This window comes from Physcomitrium patens, chromosome 16 (genome assembly GCF_059467195.1).
Source record: "Physcomitrium patens ecotype Gransden chromosome 16, ASM5946719v1, whole genome shotgun sequence".
Classification (NCBI taxonomy): Eukaryota; Viridiplantae; Streptophyta; class Bryopsida; order Funariales; family Funariaceae; genus Physcomitrium; species Physcomitrium patens.
In genome coordinates, this window is record NC_143425.1 from 12,445,999 (window position 1) to 12,464,140 (window position 18,142).

An 18,142-nucleotide genomic window follows, 5' to 3' on the forward strand; every position below is an offset into this window, starting at 1 on the left:
AATGGAGCAACACTAATCTTTGTTGATGTTGATGCCAAATATGCTATAAAAGTTCTTAACTTCAAGCCAAAAGAAAATGTTGAAAAAGTCATTGCTTAATAGATTGGCCTTTCTCTAGTGCAATGGAGGTAGATATAGTAGACATTAAATGGACATTGATTAAACAAGACATGGTGTTAAGTATATGAAAAAAAAAAAAAAAAAAAAAAAAATCAAAACAACCACAATGGCAATAGCTTTGCCAAAGACATTAGGCTAAAGAAACACAAGTTTGGATACTAATGCATCTAGTGTTTTCTTGCAAACAATTAACTCAAATTATGTTTAAAATTTTAAATGTGTCAAATTAAAAATCCCAAATTTAAATTGTTTAACAATTAAAATCAGCAAGGATATATCCATGCATAACAGCAACATTCCTAATGTGATATAAACTAATACCCAATTAGTCAAGGGCTTATGTTAAATATGGACCAATACCAATACCAGCATTAACCTAAAACATAATACGAGCTCACATAATTCTGGGATTTTTCAGTATGACCACCCAGGCTCAGGTGCTACTCAGACAACACAGCCATAATGACAGTGACGACATTCAAATGCAACAAGGTCGCGACACATAATCGAGTGCTAGAGATCGTTGTACAATTGAAATCCAGTTAACACTTTGTGTTCAAAGAATCATCAGATACATGGGCTTTCATGCTTGCAATATCGACTGATCTACCCCACGACGGTGAGAGACGCGGCGCGCCTAACATGGATCTACAGCAGCTATACAATCCTTACGCCGTGTCGACAACACGAGGACGACAGAGTTCTACTGACCATGACAACACTCAGCAACCGCTTTGCCGAGGTACGATATGTTGTGGGCAGCTTTCACGATTAAGTACACTATTTAGGACCCTCCAAATGCGGGGGTACACTCATATCTGCATTCTACCATTCAAGCGGCTGCTGCAATCTTCTCGTCAATAACTTCCGCGGACGGGTTCGTGCACATGAGGTTGCGGTCTCCATACACGTTGTCCACACGCGATGTCGTGGGCCAGAACTTCGATGCTCGCACCCACGATGCGGGGAATGCTGCAACCTCCCTCGAGTAGGACTTGGTCCAGTCGTCGGCCATCACAACCGATGCTGGATGAGGGGCACCCTTCAGGACGTTGTCCTCGCGGCTGGCCTCTCCGTTCTCAATTGCTGCGATTTCCTCTCTAATGGAGATCAAGGCGTCGCAGAACCGATCCAGCTCGGCCTTGCTCTCGCTCTCCGTCGGCTCAATCATGAGCGTGCCGGACACAGGCCACGACATGGTTGGCGCATGGTAACCGTAGTCCATCAGGCGCTTCGCCACATCCTCTGCCTCGATTCCAGCAGTTTCCTGTGATACACACGCAACATAATCAGCAGCTCAGTAACTATGAACCCTAAACCTCCCATTCCTCATGTTTCATATCCAGGCAAAATTTCACTTCACTACTCAGGGCTTCTCGGCATTCAGTACCTTGAACTTCCTCAAGTCGATGATGAACTCGTGAGCACACGTTCCGTTCACGCCCCGGAACAGAACTGGATAATGGTTCTGCACGCAAGCCACATCATGTCGGTCAGATACACCACGGTAACACAGTGACAACGACTGCTGAATCCATGTTGTGCCCAATATTCACAAAAACCAATAAAAACAAAAAAAAACAAAAACAAAAACAAAGACCCGTCGCTGAGTGTTGAATCATCCTATCCACCAACCTCCAAACGCTTGGCCATGTAGTTCGCGTTCAAGATCGCGAGCTTGGAGGCATCCGTCAAACCCTTGTTCCCCATCATCGCGATGTAGCTGTAAGAAATTGGCAAGATCAGTGCTGATCCGTAAGGTGCAGCAGAAATGGGCCCCAATGGTTGAGTGTTGGCCGGCCTTGGGAATCCTCCGGTGCCAACCTGCATTTCGATACTTAATCGTCAGAGGTCGTTCTGAAAACCGCGCTGCCGTCACACAATCCAGTCATTCCATCCCAATCGACTCTCCAGACTCGACACCAAAAATTACAAATCCCTCGCACACAAAGAACTCGGGTTTTTGCAGCAAGCCAGGATTTCCTTACCACAGGGTGTGATGGGAGGAAGGGAGCCAAATGCTTCTTCACTCCGATGGGTCCCATTCCGGGGCCACCTCCTCCATGAGGAATGCAGAACGTCTTGTGCAAGTTCAGATGGCACACGTCTGCTCCGATGTGACCAGGACTGGTAAGCCCCACCTGAGCGTTCATGTTGGCACCGTCCATGTACACTTGTCCACCGTATTGATGGATGATGTTGCAGATCTCATCAATGCCCTCCTCGTACACACCGTGCGTCGAAGGATAAGTCACCTGTTCAAGGGTCAAGCCATCAACCTTGTGGGTCATCTGCACTATTGACAAAGACGACAGATCCAAGAAACCGTGTGCCCTTCAGTTCCGTCACTTCAACCTCGACACAGCTCTCAACAGCAGGCTAATCTACCTCCCCACCGGGCCAGCAATGCCGATTTCTCTCCACCACGGGCTCCGAGCATTGTCCAAGCCACACTCACTGTTCGTGACACCCAGTCACTTCGACCCAATGCAAACACACAGACTACAACCTTTCCAGCAGCCCTGATGCTGCTCGTCTTATCTACACATTCCATTCCCCTATCCAACCGAAATCCCGAGTCAAGCTCCGTCTCTTCCCACCAACATCGGTTGATACTCACCATCAGAGCGGACAGATTGTCCTTGTGCTTCTCTGCTGCCTTCCTCAATTCGGCAATATCCACGTTCCCGTGTTTGTCAGTTCCCACAGTCACAATTCTCATCCCGCACATGGCTGCACTTGCAGGGTTCGTTCCATGAGCCGAAACTGGAATGATGCACACGTCACGATGCGCGTCTCCTCGAGCCTGAGGGCAATCACAGCTGCGCAAGTCAGACTTTGCCTCTAAGAAATTGCCACTTCCTGAGTCCCACAATACCATCCCATCCCCGACCCCACAGTGAGCGTATCCAAACTTAATTGCAACACTCCCAACACCGAACAGCAGGTCACGCCGACGATCTTACAAGGTGGTAGGCACGGATGACCATCAGCCCTGCGTACTCGCCAGCAGCACCGGCGTTGGGCTGCAGGGACATAGAATCAAACCCCGTGATCTCACACAGCAGGTCACCCAGTTCCTTGAACATTTCCTGCACAACGGATTCAAGTCAGTCCCCTCCTGTGTCCGGCCCCTGAAAGACGATCATCGATCCAGCAGCGGTATTCAACAAGCGGTCGCCCGTGGATGATCCACTGCATCGACACAGAAATAACCACCACTCCCTCACGCCAGACAACGTACCTGGTATCCTTGGGCCTGATCCTCCGGGGCAAACGGATGCAGGTTGGCCATTTCGGGCCATGTAATTGGTATCATTTCGGTGGTAGCGTTCAACTTCATCGTGCACGAGCCCAACGGAATCATGCTGTGGACCAACGACAGATCCTTCGCCTGCAACCTGTGAAGATATCGGAGCAGCTCGTGCTCCGAGTGATACTGGTTGAACACCGGGTGAGTCAGGAATGGGGTGTCCCTCTTCAGGCTGGACGGAAGGCGGCTCTCCACCTCCCCTGCCAGTTGCTCGGCAGTAAACCCAACCTGGACCCAATGAAACATCTAAACTCAGACATGTGGTGCAACCAGACTCCAGTAATGAGAACAAAAAGAAGGGAACCCAACAGGCACACATCGCCGTATCAACCAATCACTCCCTTCAAGCAAGGTGTAGGGGACATTCCACAATGATGTGCACTCACGTTCTTGCCTCCACCGAAAATTTTGAACAAAGTGTTCACGTCCCCAATTGTCGTGGTCTCGTCAAAAGATAGCGTGACCTGTGCATCCGTAACCGGCAGCTAAACGTCAGAACAACCAGCATACATATCACCTCCGTGTGGTTACCCCGAAACAACCGGTTGCAGAAAATTGCGACCAGATACGGCTTTCGATCAACTCACCGAGCTCGAGTCCAACTGTCTCAAGTTCACACCGTGTGCAACTGCGTCCTTCATAACCTTCTCCACCTGCCCTTCACCAACTGTCACCTTCACTGTGTCAAAGAATGGTGCGGATCCGGTTTGGAATCCCAACTTGCTCACTCCAGCGCTGAATACTGCGGCCAATCCATGAACTCGGTTCGCAATCGTCTTCAAACCCTCAGGGCCATGATATACGGCGTACATGGCTGCCATGTTCGCCAACAAAGCCTGTCAACAGTTCCAATTTCGTCAGACATCCCTCCATGGCGAGATTTATCAATCAGCGACAACCAAAACCAGTTGCCGGAACATGAATTGGTGGAGCACGCAGCAAGGAACGCGGTGAATTCCCCTTATAATCGACATATCAAGCCAATTCGTGTTGCGCGCAACAGATTCCTCGTGCATTTCAGCTATCAAGAAACCTCTCCTCCTCTCCTCTCCTCTCCCAAAAACCTACCTGAGCGGTACAGATGTTGCTGGTCGCCTTGTCACGACGAATGTGCTGCTCCCGAGTCTGCATGGCCATCCGGAGGCATGGCTTGCCAGTGGCGTCAATGCTCATACCGATGATACGCCCGGGCATGAGACGCTTGTACTCCTGGGAGGTTGCCAGAAACGCGGCGTGCGGCCCTCCGTAGCCCATTGGAACTCCAAACCTCTGAGCGGATCCGACTACCATGTCCGCTCCCAGCTCACCGGGAGGGGTCAGCACCGTAAGAGACAACAAATCGGTCGCCATCACCACCTTCACTCCATGAGCATGGGCGTTCTTGACGAAGTCTGAGTAGTCGTTCACCGACCCGTCCGTGGCCGGGTACTGCACCAGCACTCCGCTCACGTCCTTGCTGCTGTAGTCGAACTTCTTGTAATCCGCCACCACAACATTCAAGCCCAGCCCGTCTGCTCGGGTCTTGCACACCTCAATTGTCTGGGGATGGCAGTTGTCCGCCACCAAGAACGTCTTCTTCCTGCCGCGGGCAATGTTGCTACACATTGTCATGGCCTCCGCCGCAGCGGTACCCTCGTCCAGCAACGACGCGTTGGACATGGGCATACCTGTGAGATCCGTGATCATGGTTTGGAAGTTCAGAAGCGACTCCAGCCTCCCCTGCGCGATCTCTGCCTGGTAGGGCGTGTACTGGGTATACCATCCGGGGTTCTCCAAGATGTTGCGAAGAATCACGGTGGGGACGTGCGTGTCGTGGTACCCCATTCCGATGAAGGACCTCATCACCTTGTTCTTGGACGCCAGCGACTTGAAATGCGCCAACAGCTCGCTCTCCGTCAACCCCTCCGCGTACTTGCTCAGCTTCAGGTCGGGCCTGCGGATGGACTTCGGCACGGTGGCGTCGATCATGGCGTCCATGTCCTCGAATCCGCACATCCCAGCCATTGCCTTCTGCTCTTCCAGGGTAGCGCTGTTGTGACGCCTCTGGAACGTGTCGCTGGGCTTCAAAGCCTCCACGGAAATGGCCCTCACCCCGAGCGGAAGCTGCACCACTCCATTCCCGCTACCACGCAGCAGCGAAGCGCCGAATCCCCGACGCGTCTCGTTGCCAGCGGCAGCTCGCAACGCAGCGCCAGAACGCACAGGCGCAGACGGCGCAGCTGCCCGCCGCACCGCCTGCTGCACCAGCCGCTTCACCACCTGCTGCTTCGCCCGCTCCATGTCGACCTCACCTCTTCCCTCGGCTTCAAATTATGAATGACGGCAATGGAAGTAGTAGAGAGGACGGAAAGCCCTCGATCGTGTACCTCCACAGTAACTAAGACTACTAAACAGAACGGGTGTCGGGGGTCAGTATTGTATATACAATTGCACCGCTCAAACTAGCAATTGCTGGGCAGATGCGAGCGAATGAAGGGCTGCTCTGCGCCGTGTGTCTGTGGCAGAGAGTGCCTTTCAGTCTTGTTATCGTTTAACATACGGATCTGGTCCCGCTTTCTTATTAATGTCCTGTTTTGCGTGGACTGGTGAGGAAGATGGGATGGATGCGTGATCCTGCTTGCTACCGCTCAATCGATCGGGAGTGGTGTGTGGATCTGCTGCTCCGGCATTGCAGGAGGTTGTCCCCTACCATTGGTCAGGTCGGCTTGGTTCCTGGGCTGGGTTCTTGCGGTGTTGCTCTTGCACACCGTGATTTCTCCCCAGCTTGTCGCATTGAGCCGTGCCGTGCCCTGGCTCGGTAATTTAGGATAACGTGTGTGCGATCATGCTGTGTGCGGATCCTTCTTAAATGACCGATGCCGTTTCAAGCCACCCATTCCTGTTCCATAACCGTTCGTACTATTACCCTGCAATTGTTTTAGGTCTGCATCAACTTTCGACAAGCTCTTGTTGATTCGGTGAGTTTCGATGGTGATTTCACCGGATGTGTTTTTTAACCTTCGACATCGTCCAGTATTCGAAGAGAAATTAGTCTCTGAGAGGGTAGATTTGTGTAGCTGTTTTAAGTTGCTGCCAAACTTTGACTTTACCTGTATGGCAGTTAAGAGGAATTAAGTATCAATCATTTTTGGTTTGAGGGAGAGGTAAGATATTTTCCTGGAGGGCTGTGTGGGAAAAAGGACTGATTTGAAGTTGAAGATTAATGTTGCTTAATATTGTGTGGCTGTAGAACAGTGGCATTGCTGACATCCCCATCACCATGTAAAAAACTGCCTCCTGTGGAGGTCTGGTACCACAGCCTAAGCTTTGTGACATGCCATATGGGCAGCCATGAATGACAACTGGTTGCTTTTGATTCCAAATCTCATTCCTTTTCCCAGTACATTATCCCACTTGGGTTCATGCTGTTCATGAACATACATCACATTTGAGGGTGAGACTTAAAAATCTGATGACTGATGGCCCTTTCTGCCACTAGTTCACAGAGATGCAGAATATTTGAACTCCAAACTGGGATGAAGATTTTGGAGGTTTAATGCACCAATAAAGTTAAGATGGATTTTGGGTTTGCCACATGTGACTTGCTTGATCACAGAACATGCAGGGAAAATGGAATGGTAATAATAGTGTTGTCCCCACTAATTCTAGTGAAGTGAGCTGCTCAGATCTGTATATACTATTATTCTAGATTATTGGCAAGGTGTAACCAGAGGTTTTCTAGTTTCTTGTCATGCATTATTCTCTAGTGATAATGTATTTTATGTTATGCTCTTTGTAAGCTGTTACTATTTTTCTTGTGGCTTTGTGGTTGTAAACTAGCACAAATGGAGTATTATTAAGTACATATATATATATATATATATGTCTAGGAGGTCTTTGGCTTTTTGTATGGGGACTCAGATGATGCAACATGGCATGTGCATGAATCTGTAAATTGCAGGCAGGTCATTTCCTCCTGATGAAAGTGGTGATGACTATGATGACAAGCTTTTTACACAGTGGCCTTTAATTCCAATGGTCCTCATCTACTCAAGCTTTACTTCAGTCCTTTTTGATCTCTGGACCTCATCACAACAGAGAGTGCTACAGGGTAGAATTTCTCCCTCATCCTGCATTTGTATGACACCAGTTGTTTGACAACCACATCTTAGAATTCAAATGAGAATCTAATGTGAAAGATAAGGTTTACCCACCTTGTCATTGCATAGGGATTCTGTCAAGTTGATTACATAGTCTACCAACTTACTTTTGAAATAATATAATATAAACTGATCAGTAGCATCGGCCATACAAGGTAGATTATTCTTCACTTTTTGTAATAATTACCCATTGAGAAAAATTACTCTTGAAAATGTAATCAAGGCTAAGGGAGTAAACTCAAAAAAATATGATAAGGGTTTAACATAGTATAAAATAAGGGTTAAAGTAACAAGCAACTCCAGTCGAACTACTCCGATTAGAGATCGGAGAGCAGAGCCCCTCCAGTTCCAAACATCGTCGCTGGTAATCCACAGTAAATCCGATCTGATTAACAGACTTTTGTTGCAGAGCATCAGGATGAAGATCTCTCAAGATAGTCAGTCAAGTTCGTGGTCAGTGCACGGAGAGGACGGTGGCGAAGGGAATCGTGCCAATGAGCCACCAAATCTCGTTCACCTCTGGGAAGCAAAAAAATACGAGAACGAAGGAGCGATTCTATAGAAAGCCGATGCAAGGAAAAGGCGACGACGAAGGCTGCTGCGCCAATCATCTGGGGCTCCGATCGGAGCATGGAACGGATCTCAGATCCAGTGGCATCGAGCGGAATTCCTTCCACGACGCTTCCAACAGATCAACCAGGGAATCTCCGATGCACCAGGTGCTTTCGACACATTATTATTGGATCGGAACGCTGGCCTACTGGTCATAATTTACCCCATTTCGCTCAATTATTCTAAACTACAACAGCGGCCACTCACAGTTTCCTAAAACGACAAAGAACCCAGTCTCACAGCAGAAGCCAAGAATCTTCCTGAGGCACATGAGCCAGGGTGCTACACCGCTTGCTGATGTCGAGATATAATTAGAACTCTCAACGAACTGGCTCCAATCGTTCGGAACTGTGCCTTTCGACGGCTCTGAACATTTGAACGGCATCACCCGACCCTCAAGCGCTGGGGAAGTTCTCAACTGCAGGCGGAGGGTCACAAACCTAGATGAGCTGACCACACGCTGTGGCATTGTCCGGGTTATTTTGCGGGCATTCTAGGGGCGAGGACCTGAGAAGAAACTGGTCACTGGTGTACAGCTTCAGTCGTTGTGCCATGACGAGACCGTGGGCTGGATTGCCGAGGTCTCGGTCGAGTAGCCTACGCAGCGCCATCTCTAGTTGAGAATGGGCACCATTCGTGCTCTCGACCGTTGCGGGTGCTCATGTGAAGCAGGAATCTAGACACACGAGCAGTTTCGGCACGCACTTTTGTGTGTGTGTGCGTGTGTGTATATATAAAAGTGTGAGTTGCACTCTGCAGTGAAGGGAATCCGCATGCATTGTGAGCTTCTGCTTGTTTGTTATTGCCTTTGGATGTTTGTCATTGCCTCTGCTTATTAATTGCATTTTCTTGTTTTGCTACCGCCGCTACCTGTGTGTTACTACTTTTTTTCTGTTGCTGTTGGTTGTTTTATGACACAGTTCAGCTGTCGGTCCTTGCAATGTCGGTATTCAGGGCCGATCTTCGTCATTGCAAAGGTGTCATCGCGGATAGCTGGTGGTTGCACATCATCTATCATTCTTTCCCTTCTGTTCTTACATTTTTATTTTTTGAGACTTTTTGTATTATAGCATATTTTAGAAGGAACTTCTCCTTCATCTTGCAATTTCTTGTCGATGTTAGTTTTTGAAAAGCCAGATACAATGGATTTTGAAACAAATGAAATTAATTTTGAAAATTTGTGAAATAAGTGTACTTTAAAACTGACTGTTATATTTACTCAGACGATATGAAATTACTCATTAGTTCACGTAATAATCCAACGCCATGTTTATTTAGTTTTTGAATTCCAGATATATATATATATATATATATATACATGAAAATTTATACTTTTTTTGAAGTTTTGGAGGTTTAAATTTTAAAAATTAGTATAGACATTGACATGGATTGATTGTCTTAGTTTATCTCAATTGAGAAAACAAATTAGCTAAGGAAGGAAGAAACAAAATTTTGTGCAAATAGAAGCATAATAATAAAACATGATACATATTATCTTTCATGGTCATTGTAAAGTACAAAAAACAAACAAACAAACAAACAAACAAACAAATCAAAACAAAAAAAATTGTCAAATGTAAGAAATTAAGTAAAGCAATAAAATATAAAAGTACTATAGAATAGCTCAAAGAGTATTATGAGAAGAAAAAATCACGTTAAAAAAATGCTTTTGTAAAATTAGTTAGATTTTAAACACCAAATATTTGAAATAATTTGTAGAAAAAGTGTACCATATTTTAATCATAATGTAGAAGAAAATAGTATAAGTTGATTGTAGTAATAAAGACCAAACTCCATATTTACACAAAAACTCTGAATTAATATTGATCAAATATGAAATCTTAAAGATATTTTAAATAAGGTAAAAAAAAATCCAAATAAATAAATAAATAAAAAATATATTTAAAAAATGTAATTTTTAATGTTTTTCCTTATTATGTTCTTTTAAGACATTTATTTAGTTAGGATATGTAAAAGAATATACATATGTATGTATTTTTTTTTCTTAATTTGTGACATCCTCAAAGTGTTGATGTTAGAATTTAAAGTAGCATTTGAAAGAAAGATAATAAATTTATTCTACATTAAAACATATTATAGAATCACCAAAATAAATAAATGAATAAATAAAATGTATATTATCAAAAATGAATACCTTGTATATAATGTTGGTTACAATTAAAAAAATTAAAAATAACTTAATGATTAATTTAATCCAATTACACAGATATATGTTTTTTTGTCTATAATATAAATTTTTATAAATTCAAATTAATTTATTGCAAAAAAAATTCTATATGGTACTTGACTACCTATAATAAAATACAACATCAACAATGCCTAACATTATATGCAATTACATCATTTTAAAACGTTGTTCCAACAAGTTCTAAATGATCTAATGTAAATAAATGCAACTTGATTTAAATTATTAATTGCCATCAAATTAACAATCAATGGCTATTTTCTATCACTATTTAATTTGAAGACTTATCAATAAGATAAGTAAGACCAAAATCTATGTTAAAATGAATAGTTTGAGAGATTTGTAATTTAAAAAGTTTTTATTTTTTATTTAAAATAAATAAATAAATAAAAATTTAAGCAACAAATGTCACCTTTTAGTTCTATTCTTTATAAAACATGCCATTAAATCTTCTAAAAAAAAATACTTTATTTATATATGTATAAATATATCTATATCTATATATATATATATATATATACATACATATACTAGAAGATTTATTTTATATTTATATATATATATATATAATAATTATTTAAAATAAAAATATTATATATATATTTAAAATAAATAAAGATGTATTTTAGTATAAAAGTAGATTTTATATTACTAATTTGCTTTATATCTACTTAGACAATACTTTTGAAAAGAATTCACAAAATTAAGACTTTAATCAAAATATTTATAAGATTATATTAAATCTTTAATTTACGCAAAAATTAAGGAATATTTTTTTGAAAAATCAAAAATAAAAGATGCTTAGATATCATAGGTCTAAAAGTAGGAATGAAAGTGTTGTTGGTCAACTAGTTGATTAGGATATTATGTCTTTATAAATCAAATATATTTTATATTATGAGGCATAAATTGATGTTTAAAAAGTCAATTATTTAAAAAAAAAAAAAAAATGATAAATTTTAATCAGATTCTTACTACCAATTAAAAATTAAAAATTAATTACAAAAGTTGGAAATAGATTTAAAAAACACATACCGAGATAATTGACTTTGTATCAAGGATATGAATCATAACAAAACTCTACAGAACCAATACACTTTTTGTCACTCAAAAAGTGAAAGTAGACAAATCAATGATAGATATAAGATAGAAAGTAGAATGACTATTGCTAAATAAAAAGAAACTAGTAATTCTTGAGTTAAGATAAGAATACAAAAAAAACTTTGCTATGAAGGCTTCACTCTTGCCAGCACATATACTATCTAATGAATGAGCTATGTAGTTATGTTCTTTAGGTCATTTGATACTTGTCCAATTGCAAGATATGTGTCTAACTTGCAAGACAAGTTCTCAACATGTGCACCACATAGTCAAATTGTATGACAAGTGATTAATATGTGCACCACATAATCTACAGCTACCACGAATAGTCAACATGTGCAACATGTGGCAAACTTATTAGCCAAATTTTTAATCTACCAATCACTTATAAACACTTAAAAAATCAAACCCATATCTATGAAGCTTTTAAGAACCTTCTCTACAAAATATCATCAAATTTACTTACTTTTACTTGCTTCTATTTAATTGCTCTTATCTTTATTAGTATCAATATGTCCATGATACTTTATTGACCTAAAATCTCTTAATTAAAGTATACAATAAAATTTTATTGTAAGATTTATTTTATTCTTATCAATCTGAAGATTATGTTGGAAAAAATAACAAAGCTACATAAAAATAGTTTTCAATTGATTGAAGATATTTTGAAAAAATTCAACTTGTATATTTGATTATGGTATACAATCAAAGACACTCTATATTCTTTATATATATATATCACATATAATCTATAATCATATCTTATCTAAAAATTTCAAACATAAATAGATATAATATTGTTAAAGGATATATTAAGATCCTTAAAATACTCTTGAAATCTAAAAAATCACTTGAAGAAAAAAATATGATAAAATTATTCTATAATGTAATAGAAAAAATATAATTTAATCAAAAATATATTATTAGAATACAAGACTAAACCTAGTGATGTGTATAACCATATTCTTTAAAAACTAATTAGTTTTTAATTATAGCATATAAAATTTAAACCTTAACAATAAAACATTTTATCTATCTTTTTTGTTAAAGTAAAATGATGTTTTATATAAACTTATATATATATATATATATATATATATAATTTGATAGAAAGATATAGATATTATATTTAGAAAAGATATTATGTATCTTTATTATCTCTTGTACATACATCTTAAAGAAGAAATAATTCTCTATAGATTCTATTTTTATTATGTTTAAATTCAATGCATTTAGAAGTAGACAACATATTTAATATTCAAAATGACCTTGTGTTCAGTATATTGGATGTCATGAAAGATTTATATTCTATTAATAATAAGTTTTTGCATAAAAATTTATTACAATGTGGATATACACTATTTGGTCTCATCATAACACTTTCACTTTTAAAGGTACAATACAAACGAATGCACATGTATGAGAGAAAGGTGATGTAGAAAAATTTCATTAAGTACAACAATAAAAAAAACATCATCCAAAAATGATAATAATAGTTTGATGATAACAAATCATTCTTCGAATGATTTAAAGCGAGCCTTAACATTTTAGGTTATTACCCTTGGAAACATCCCAACATCGGGAAGGATCTCAGTCGTATTGTAAATGTTTCTCATTTGTTCTGAAGCATTTGGTATACCTCATTTTGACACACAAAACAAAAATAAATTTTCCACAAAAATAAATTTCCCAATTCTGCAAGAAAACCGGAAATGGATCCTTCAGACGGCAACATGACCACGATTCTCACAGCAGAATGCCGAAATTCGAACCATGAATTCAATGGTTGGAGCTTCGGTACCCATTACCCAACAGTTTATTTATTTATTAGAGCAATGTCTTCGATTCGAGGTTTCAGTGGAGCTTGCAAGTCTGAAGAGATATGTGCATCAAATCCGCAAAAACCTCTCCCGAATTCGGATATTTTTCTGACGTTTAACTTCGCAGCTGCCTTCTCTTGTGCTGTGGTTGTTCACTTGTAGAAGCTTGGGTCAGTGTCAGAAGTTGCTGGGCCACGTGTTGATTGGATTTGACAAGATTGACATTGCGGTGTATCTGCTGCTGCAATTGGTGTGGCGGTAGGTTTACTTTGTGACCAAGTTGTTTCATCCTGAGTTTGTTGGGTATTGCTGCTGCTTAGGGTGAGGATGGCCTTCTCGTTTGCGCAAATCTGGTGTTCCGAGCTGGCCCCCTTGTGCTCATTTTGTTTCTTCGGCTGAATTGTTTCTTATTGATCTTCGTTTCGTATCGCCCGCGGCCTTTGAGGTTGCAGATTTTTTGTGGATAGCTTTCGAAGTCACGCTGCGTTGATAGGAAGAGGGCTGATGTAACGATGCCGAATGAAGCCCCGCTGAGCTGGGCTGCTCTGGCCGGTTGTCCAATCTCATCAAGGTTGTGGAATTGTCCTTGTGGGGTCTCTTTCAAAGCTTTACTTGGCGCCGACATTCCTGAGATTTGCAGAGATTCTTCGCCCTTCAAAGCTGCCGTTGATGTCTGCTTGTGCCACTTCTAAAAGTCTCTACTTCGCAGTTGAATGAGAGTTTGCTAGAGTTCGACATGGCAATTTGTTCAAATGTCTTCGCTCTGCTACGATAATTTGACATAGTGAACGAAGTTTCTTGAGGTGAAAATTGACGCAATGCCGATGTAGCGAGAAGCGAGAGGAGTTGGAAGCAGGTGTGCTAATATTTCACGCATAGGTTCCATACAGTGGTAAACTCCACATCCTCTTTCATATCAGTCTTGACTTCCGAAAGTTGTTTTGGCGCGTCGATGGGATAATTCCGTTACACCCAGATTCTGAGGGCATCATGATAGCCTCAAAAATCACTTGGCGAGGTTTTGTGTACATAAGCAATTGCGCATTAGTCTTAGTAGAATGACTGTCAAGGGTTAAGGGGTCAAGGGTTGAGAGGCCAGTTGGTTTAAAAAGACAGTTTAATCGAAACTGCTCACCAGCGAATTGTGTCAGCACCGTTTTCGATTCTGGATCTCTTAGATTATGTGTTGCTTGGAATCATCGACAAACGCAACATTTTAGGATGAATTCGCTTACTTTCTACTGATTATGTGCGTGTATGCGCATGGAGGAATGTTTTGTAGGTGTTGTTCAAACGAGTGTACCATACAGACAATGTTCAGTTCATCAAGGGATTTTTGTGGGTGTGGATTGTGGAATCATGTTTTACATCAATAAGCATGTGATGAGTTTCGTGAAATGATTATCAGCGCACCTCCTGTGCATTAGAGCTTGAGAGAAAACTTGTACTGTAATGTGATAATTGGGAGATATCGTACTTCAGGCTCAACATACCCTAGTTACTCGCCGATTCAACCTTCCCTGTTCTTTGTACAGTTGGATGGCTACTGTAGAACTTGCTTATTTATTTCTGCTTTGTTGCTGAAAATGTTGGCAAAGGGTGTCTCGTCACAGAGTAATAAAACTTCAATAGTCATACTGATGCTTACATGAGTACAATGAAGTCGTGAATGTCTAAATCCAGTTCAAGGACAAAGACGCATGTAATCAGAAAGCCTGGATACCATGCCTTCTCTTCTAAGTGTGTGATTTGTTATGTTTTTTAATACTTTAATGAAAAATAAGACTCAGTATTACATCAACTTGTATGTTTTTCTCATGTTGTTCCATCCGACGATTGAATTGGTAGAGTTTGACATGATACAACTACTCCATTTACAAGATTTTTTTTTTATATTTTTTATATATTTTTATTCATGAGTGCTGGATGGATAGATATCGCTGTGGTCGACGAGCTGCTCAAAGGACCAGGGTTAGTTTACGAGCTGCTTTTGTTAACGTAGGACTGTTCTTGCACGAAAATTGCTTAAAAATACGGTTGTAAATTCGAGTGACAAACAGATGGGTGTGTGAGCATATTATTCACAATCGTGTCAGAATAAACTACATTTTGAGGATTAGTGTGCTACTTACCGCTATGAACTCATTTATTTGTCTCAATTATTCATAGAGAAGAGTTTAGTCGAGTCTATCTTTGTATCTTTAGTTTTCTCCAGTTAATCACTCTAGTGCTGTGGACTTCGAAGAGGAGGTTGTGTCATTCAGCATTTGATTATAAGTAATTTGAATGAGACTGGCGCTTGGAATCCGAAGGCACAGATTCCAGAGCAATGTCGTGGTTTAGGCGTTGAATTGAAACCTTATTCAATAAGTGGACGAATTTTCAGGACATCTGCCTGAACTGTTACAGATGATAGATCCAATCCTTTGTTTTCATGAAAGCTTTATGAATTGGCTTGAATTGAGAGGATATATATTTCATCCTGGTTTGTTCTGCATTGCTAAGACCTCTAGAATAATCCTGTGACTGCATCATGAGTTGAAGGCAGTAATGGCCTCCATTTGCTTTAACTGGTAAGTGAATAAATAGTGGATTTATGATTGTTGTATATTGGTTAGCTCTAGCTTCTCAGGGACAGTTCAGCAACCTATAATTGCTATTTATATTCTCTCTTCAGGGTGCGCTTGTGTGGGACGACTATGTATTACTGTTTTGCCGCTAAGATAATGACTGTTGGTTCTCCCGGACTTTGCTTATGCTAACAATGTTGAAGGCACAAACATGCCACAAACTGGTATACATCAAGCTGGGGTAGATGATGCCCCAGCGTTGCTCGAATCCAGCAGCAGATGCTTTACCCACAACCCCATTGTGAAAATCTCCGCGGCAAGGGAAGCCAGTAATCCAAAAGCCATGAGACGGACAGTCCAACAATCTTGAGAAATGGATTGAGCAGTCCATCCCCTCTGCTGTAGTTCCTTATACTGTCACAGTCCTTGTGAGATGCTATATTTTTTTCAAAGAATGAGGTTTCACTTTAGAATAGTGGATCAGAGGTATTGACTGAAGTATAATATATGGGTCAAACAAAACCATCTTGCGGCAGCTTGGAGACTTCCACTCCCACAGGACTTACTTTTCATAACATATCTCCAACATGAAAATACGAAATGAAAAAGATGGGGGTCGAACAATATGTCTCAGAGGTCTCGATAATGAGGCTTAGTTTCTCATGGTTCTTTGGTGCCGTGATGCATGATTGAGGAATGCATCAACTCTTGACATTGAACTCACTGTTTTATTTTGTTAGTATTCATTTTCTTCTCAAAGAAGCCATGCTTTTCACAAGCACTCTGGATGGTGTTGATATTGTTGCAGAGGGGAAACCACACCCTTAGAAATGATTGGCGTCAACGCAGGCTTTGTGGATGGAGAGGGGATGCTTTTGAATCCGTCAAAAGGCTTTCTTCTTCACTTGGGCATGTGGGCAGGGCTTTGCAGCCAAGTGAGGGATTTGATGCTTCATGCAACCGAATCTGAGAGGAGCCCTCAGCTCTTCACTTGTGGCCTCATTTTGCACTTCCGGGGTAGCATCATCCCCATCTCCTGAGATACATTTTAACAAGTCAAAGTAAATTGATGTATGTTTTGAAGTTGCATTGTTTCATCTTTTGAAATGGCTGTATTTTATTTTTACTTTTTTACTTTTTACTGATTATTGAAGACAATCATTGTGTATTGAATACCATCATTTTTTTAATACAATTATTGAATACAATCATTTTTTATTATTTATTTTACTAATTATTGAATAGAATCATTCTTTTTAGTATACTATGATTTACAAAAGAAATAAAAAAGGTAGAAATTTTGTATATGATATAAAAGCTATTTTTCACTCCAATTTTTTCTTTCTTTTTATTTATTTATTTTCCAAATAACTTTTGAATGAACTTGTTTGAATTCTTGCATTTACAAATTGAAATTCTAGACAAAATCAGTTCCCTGAAAGGATATGTAGTTGTATCAATCAAGTAAAAGCTAAAAAAATAATAAAAAATAAAATAAAAAAATTGAGTTTTGCTTCAAAATAAATAAATTAGAATCTCAATTAGAAGCTATTAGCTTTTTCCAAAATATGTTTGTATAGATATATCTATATACATATAACCTTAGTTTTAATAATCACAGATTTGAAGATTCAATAAGAATTTATTGCTTCATTGAAGTCAAAACTAAAATTTTACACTTTTAATTCAAATTGTTGTCTACTTCTTTGATTGTTTTGTGTTCGTCTTTTAGATGTTACTTATCCATTTTTTTTCTATATAACACTTTTTTTTCATCTGAGTTTCTTCTATTATTATAAAATTTAAAACATTAGCAAAAAAAATTTTTGTTGTTGTTGTTCGTGACATATCTTCTAATTCATTTTTGTAGAATCTATGGTTCAAAGTTGTGGCAGCTTTCTGTTTTCAGACCCCCCTTCTTTTTAAAATATAGGAATTTGAAATCTTAGGTATTGGAATATGTATTTATTTCATTCATTTTTTTGTTCATTTGTACATGACATATTGATTGTTGATGGATTTTGGCAGCTTCTTCCAACATAATATTAATTAGTTGAGTTTCATAAAAGATAATGGAAGAAAAAGAAGGTGTCTCCATGGACATGAATAGTGGGAGACAATCTAAAATGGGGAGCTTAAAAGAAATAGTAGAAGATAAGATAGCAATAGAAAGAAGACAAAAACGGAAGGAAGAAAATGCAAAATTGAGGGTGCAAGGTATTAAAAAGGTTGGTCTTTCAAAGTCATTGATGTTAGAAGTA

General features: G+C 40.1%; 2 protein-coding genes across 2 annotated transcripts; one reads left to right on the plus strand and one right to left on the minus strand.

Annotated features, from left to right (window-relative positions):
* Positions 1-643: 643 nt before the first annotated feature.
* LOC112293888 (glycine dehydrogenase (decarboxylating), mitochondrial) lies at positions 644-5,954 on the minus strand. Its single transcript, XM_024543838.3, has 10 exons — positions 4,502-5,954; positions 4,021-4,269; positions 3,820-3,897; positions 3,365-3,661; positions 3,087-3,212; positions 2,741-2,926; positions 2,109-2,375; positions 1,756-1,944; positions 1,511-1,588; positions 644-1,387 (listed from the first exon to the last, which is right to left on the minus strand). The coding sequence occupies exons 1-10, from the start codon at positions 5,711-5,713 to the stop codon at positions 953-955; spliced, it is 3,117 nt and encodes a 1,038-aa protein (XP_024399606.1). The 5' UTR covers positions 5,714-5,954; the 3' UTR covers positions 644-952.
* A 7,249-nt stretch (positions 5,955-13,203) lies between these two features.
* Positions 13,204-17,069, plus strand: LOC112293231 (uncharacterized). The gene is made up of 3 exons (XM_090243560.1): positions 13,204-13,305; positions 13,439-13,569; positions 16,690-17,069. The coding sequence occupies exons 1-3, from the start codon at positions 13,204-13,206 to the stop codon at positions 16,919-16,921; spliced, it is 465 nt and encodes a 154-aa protein (XP_090099686.1). The 3' UTR covers positions 16,922-17,069.
* Positions 17,070-18,142: the final 1,073 nt, after the last annotated feature.

Excerpts from the sequence above, each read along its gene's own strand:
- LOC112293888 (XM_024543838.3), bottom strand. The coding sequence starts at position 5,713 with ATGGAGCGGGCGAAGCAGCAGGTGGTGAAGCGGCTGGTGCAGCAGGCG. Across the intron at positions 3,898-4,020 it reads GACAGTTGGACTCGAGCTCG|GTCACGCTATCTTTTGACGA; the intron begins GTGAGTTGATCG and ends ACGGATGCACAG. Across the intron at positions 1,945-2,108 it reads TCCTCCCATCACACCCTGTG|GTTGGCACCGGAGGATTCCC; the intron begins GTAAGGAAATCC and ends ATCGAAATGCAG.
- LOC112293231 (XM_090243560.1), top strand. The coding sequence starts at position 13,204 with ATGGATCCTTCAGACGGCAACATGACCACGATTCTCACAGCAGAATGC. Across the intron at positions 13,306-13,438 it reads TCGGTACCCATTACCCAACA|CTGCCTTCTCTTGTGCTGTG; the intron begins GTTTATTTATTT and ends TTAACTTCGCAG. Across the intron at positions 13,570-16,689 it reads CTGCTGCAATTGGTGTGGCG|AGGGGAAACCACACCCTTAG; the intron begins GTAGGTTTACTT and ends ATATTGTTGCAG.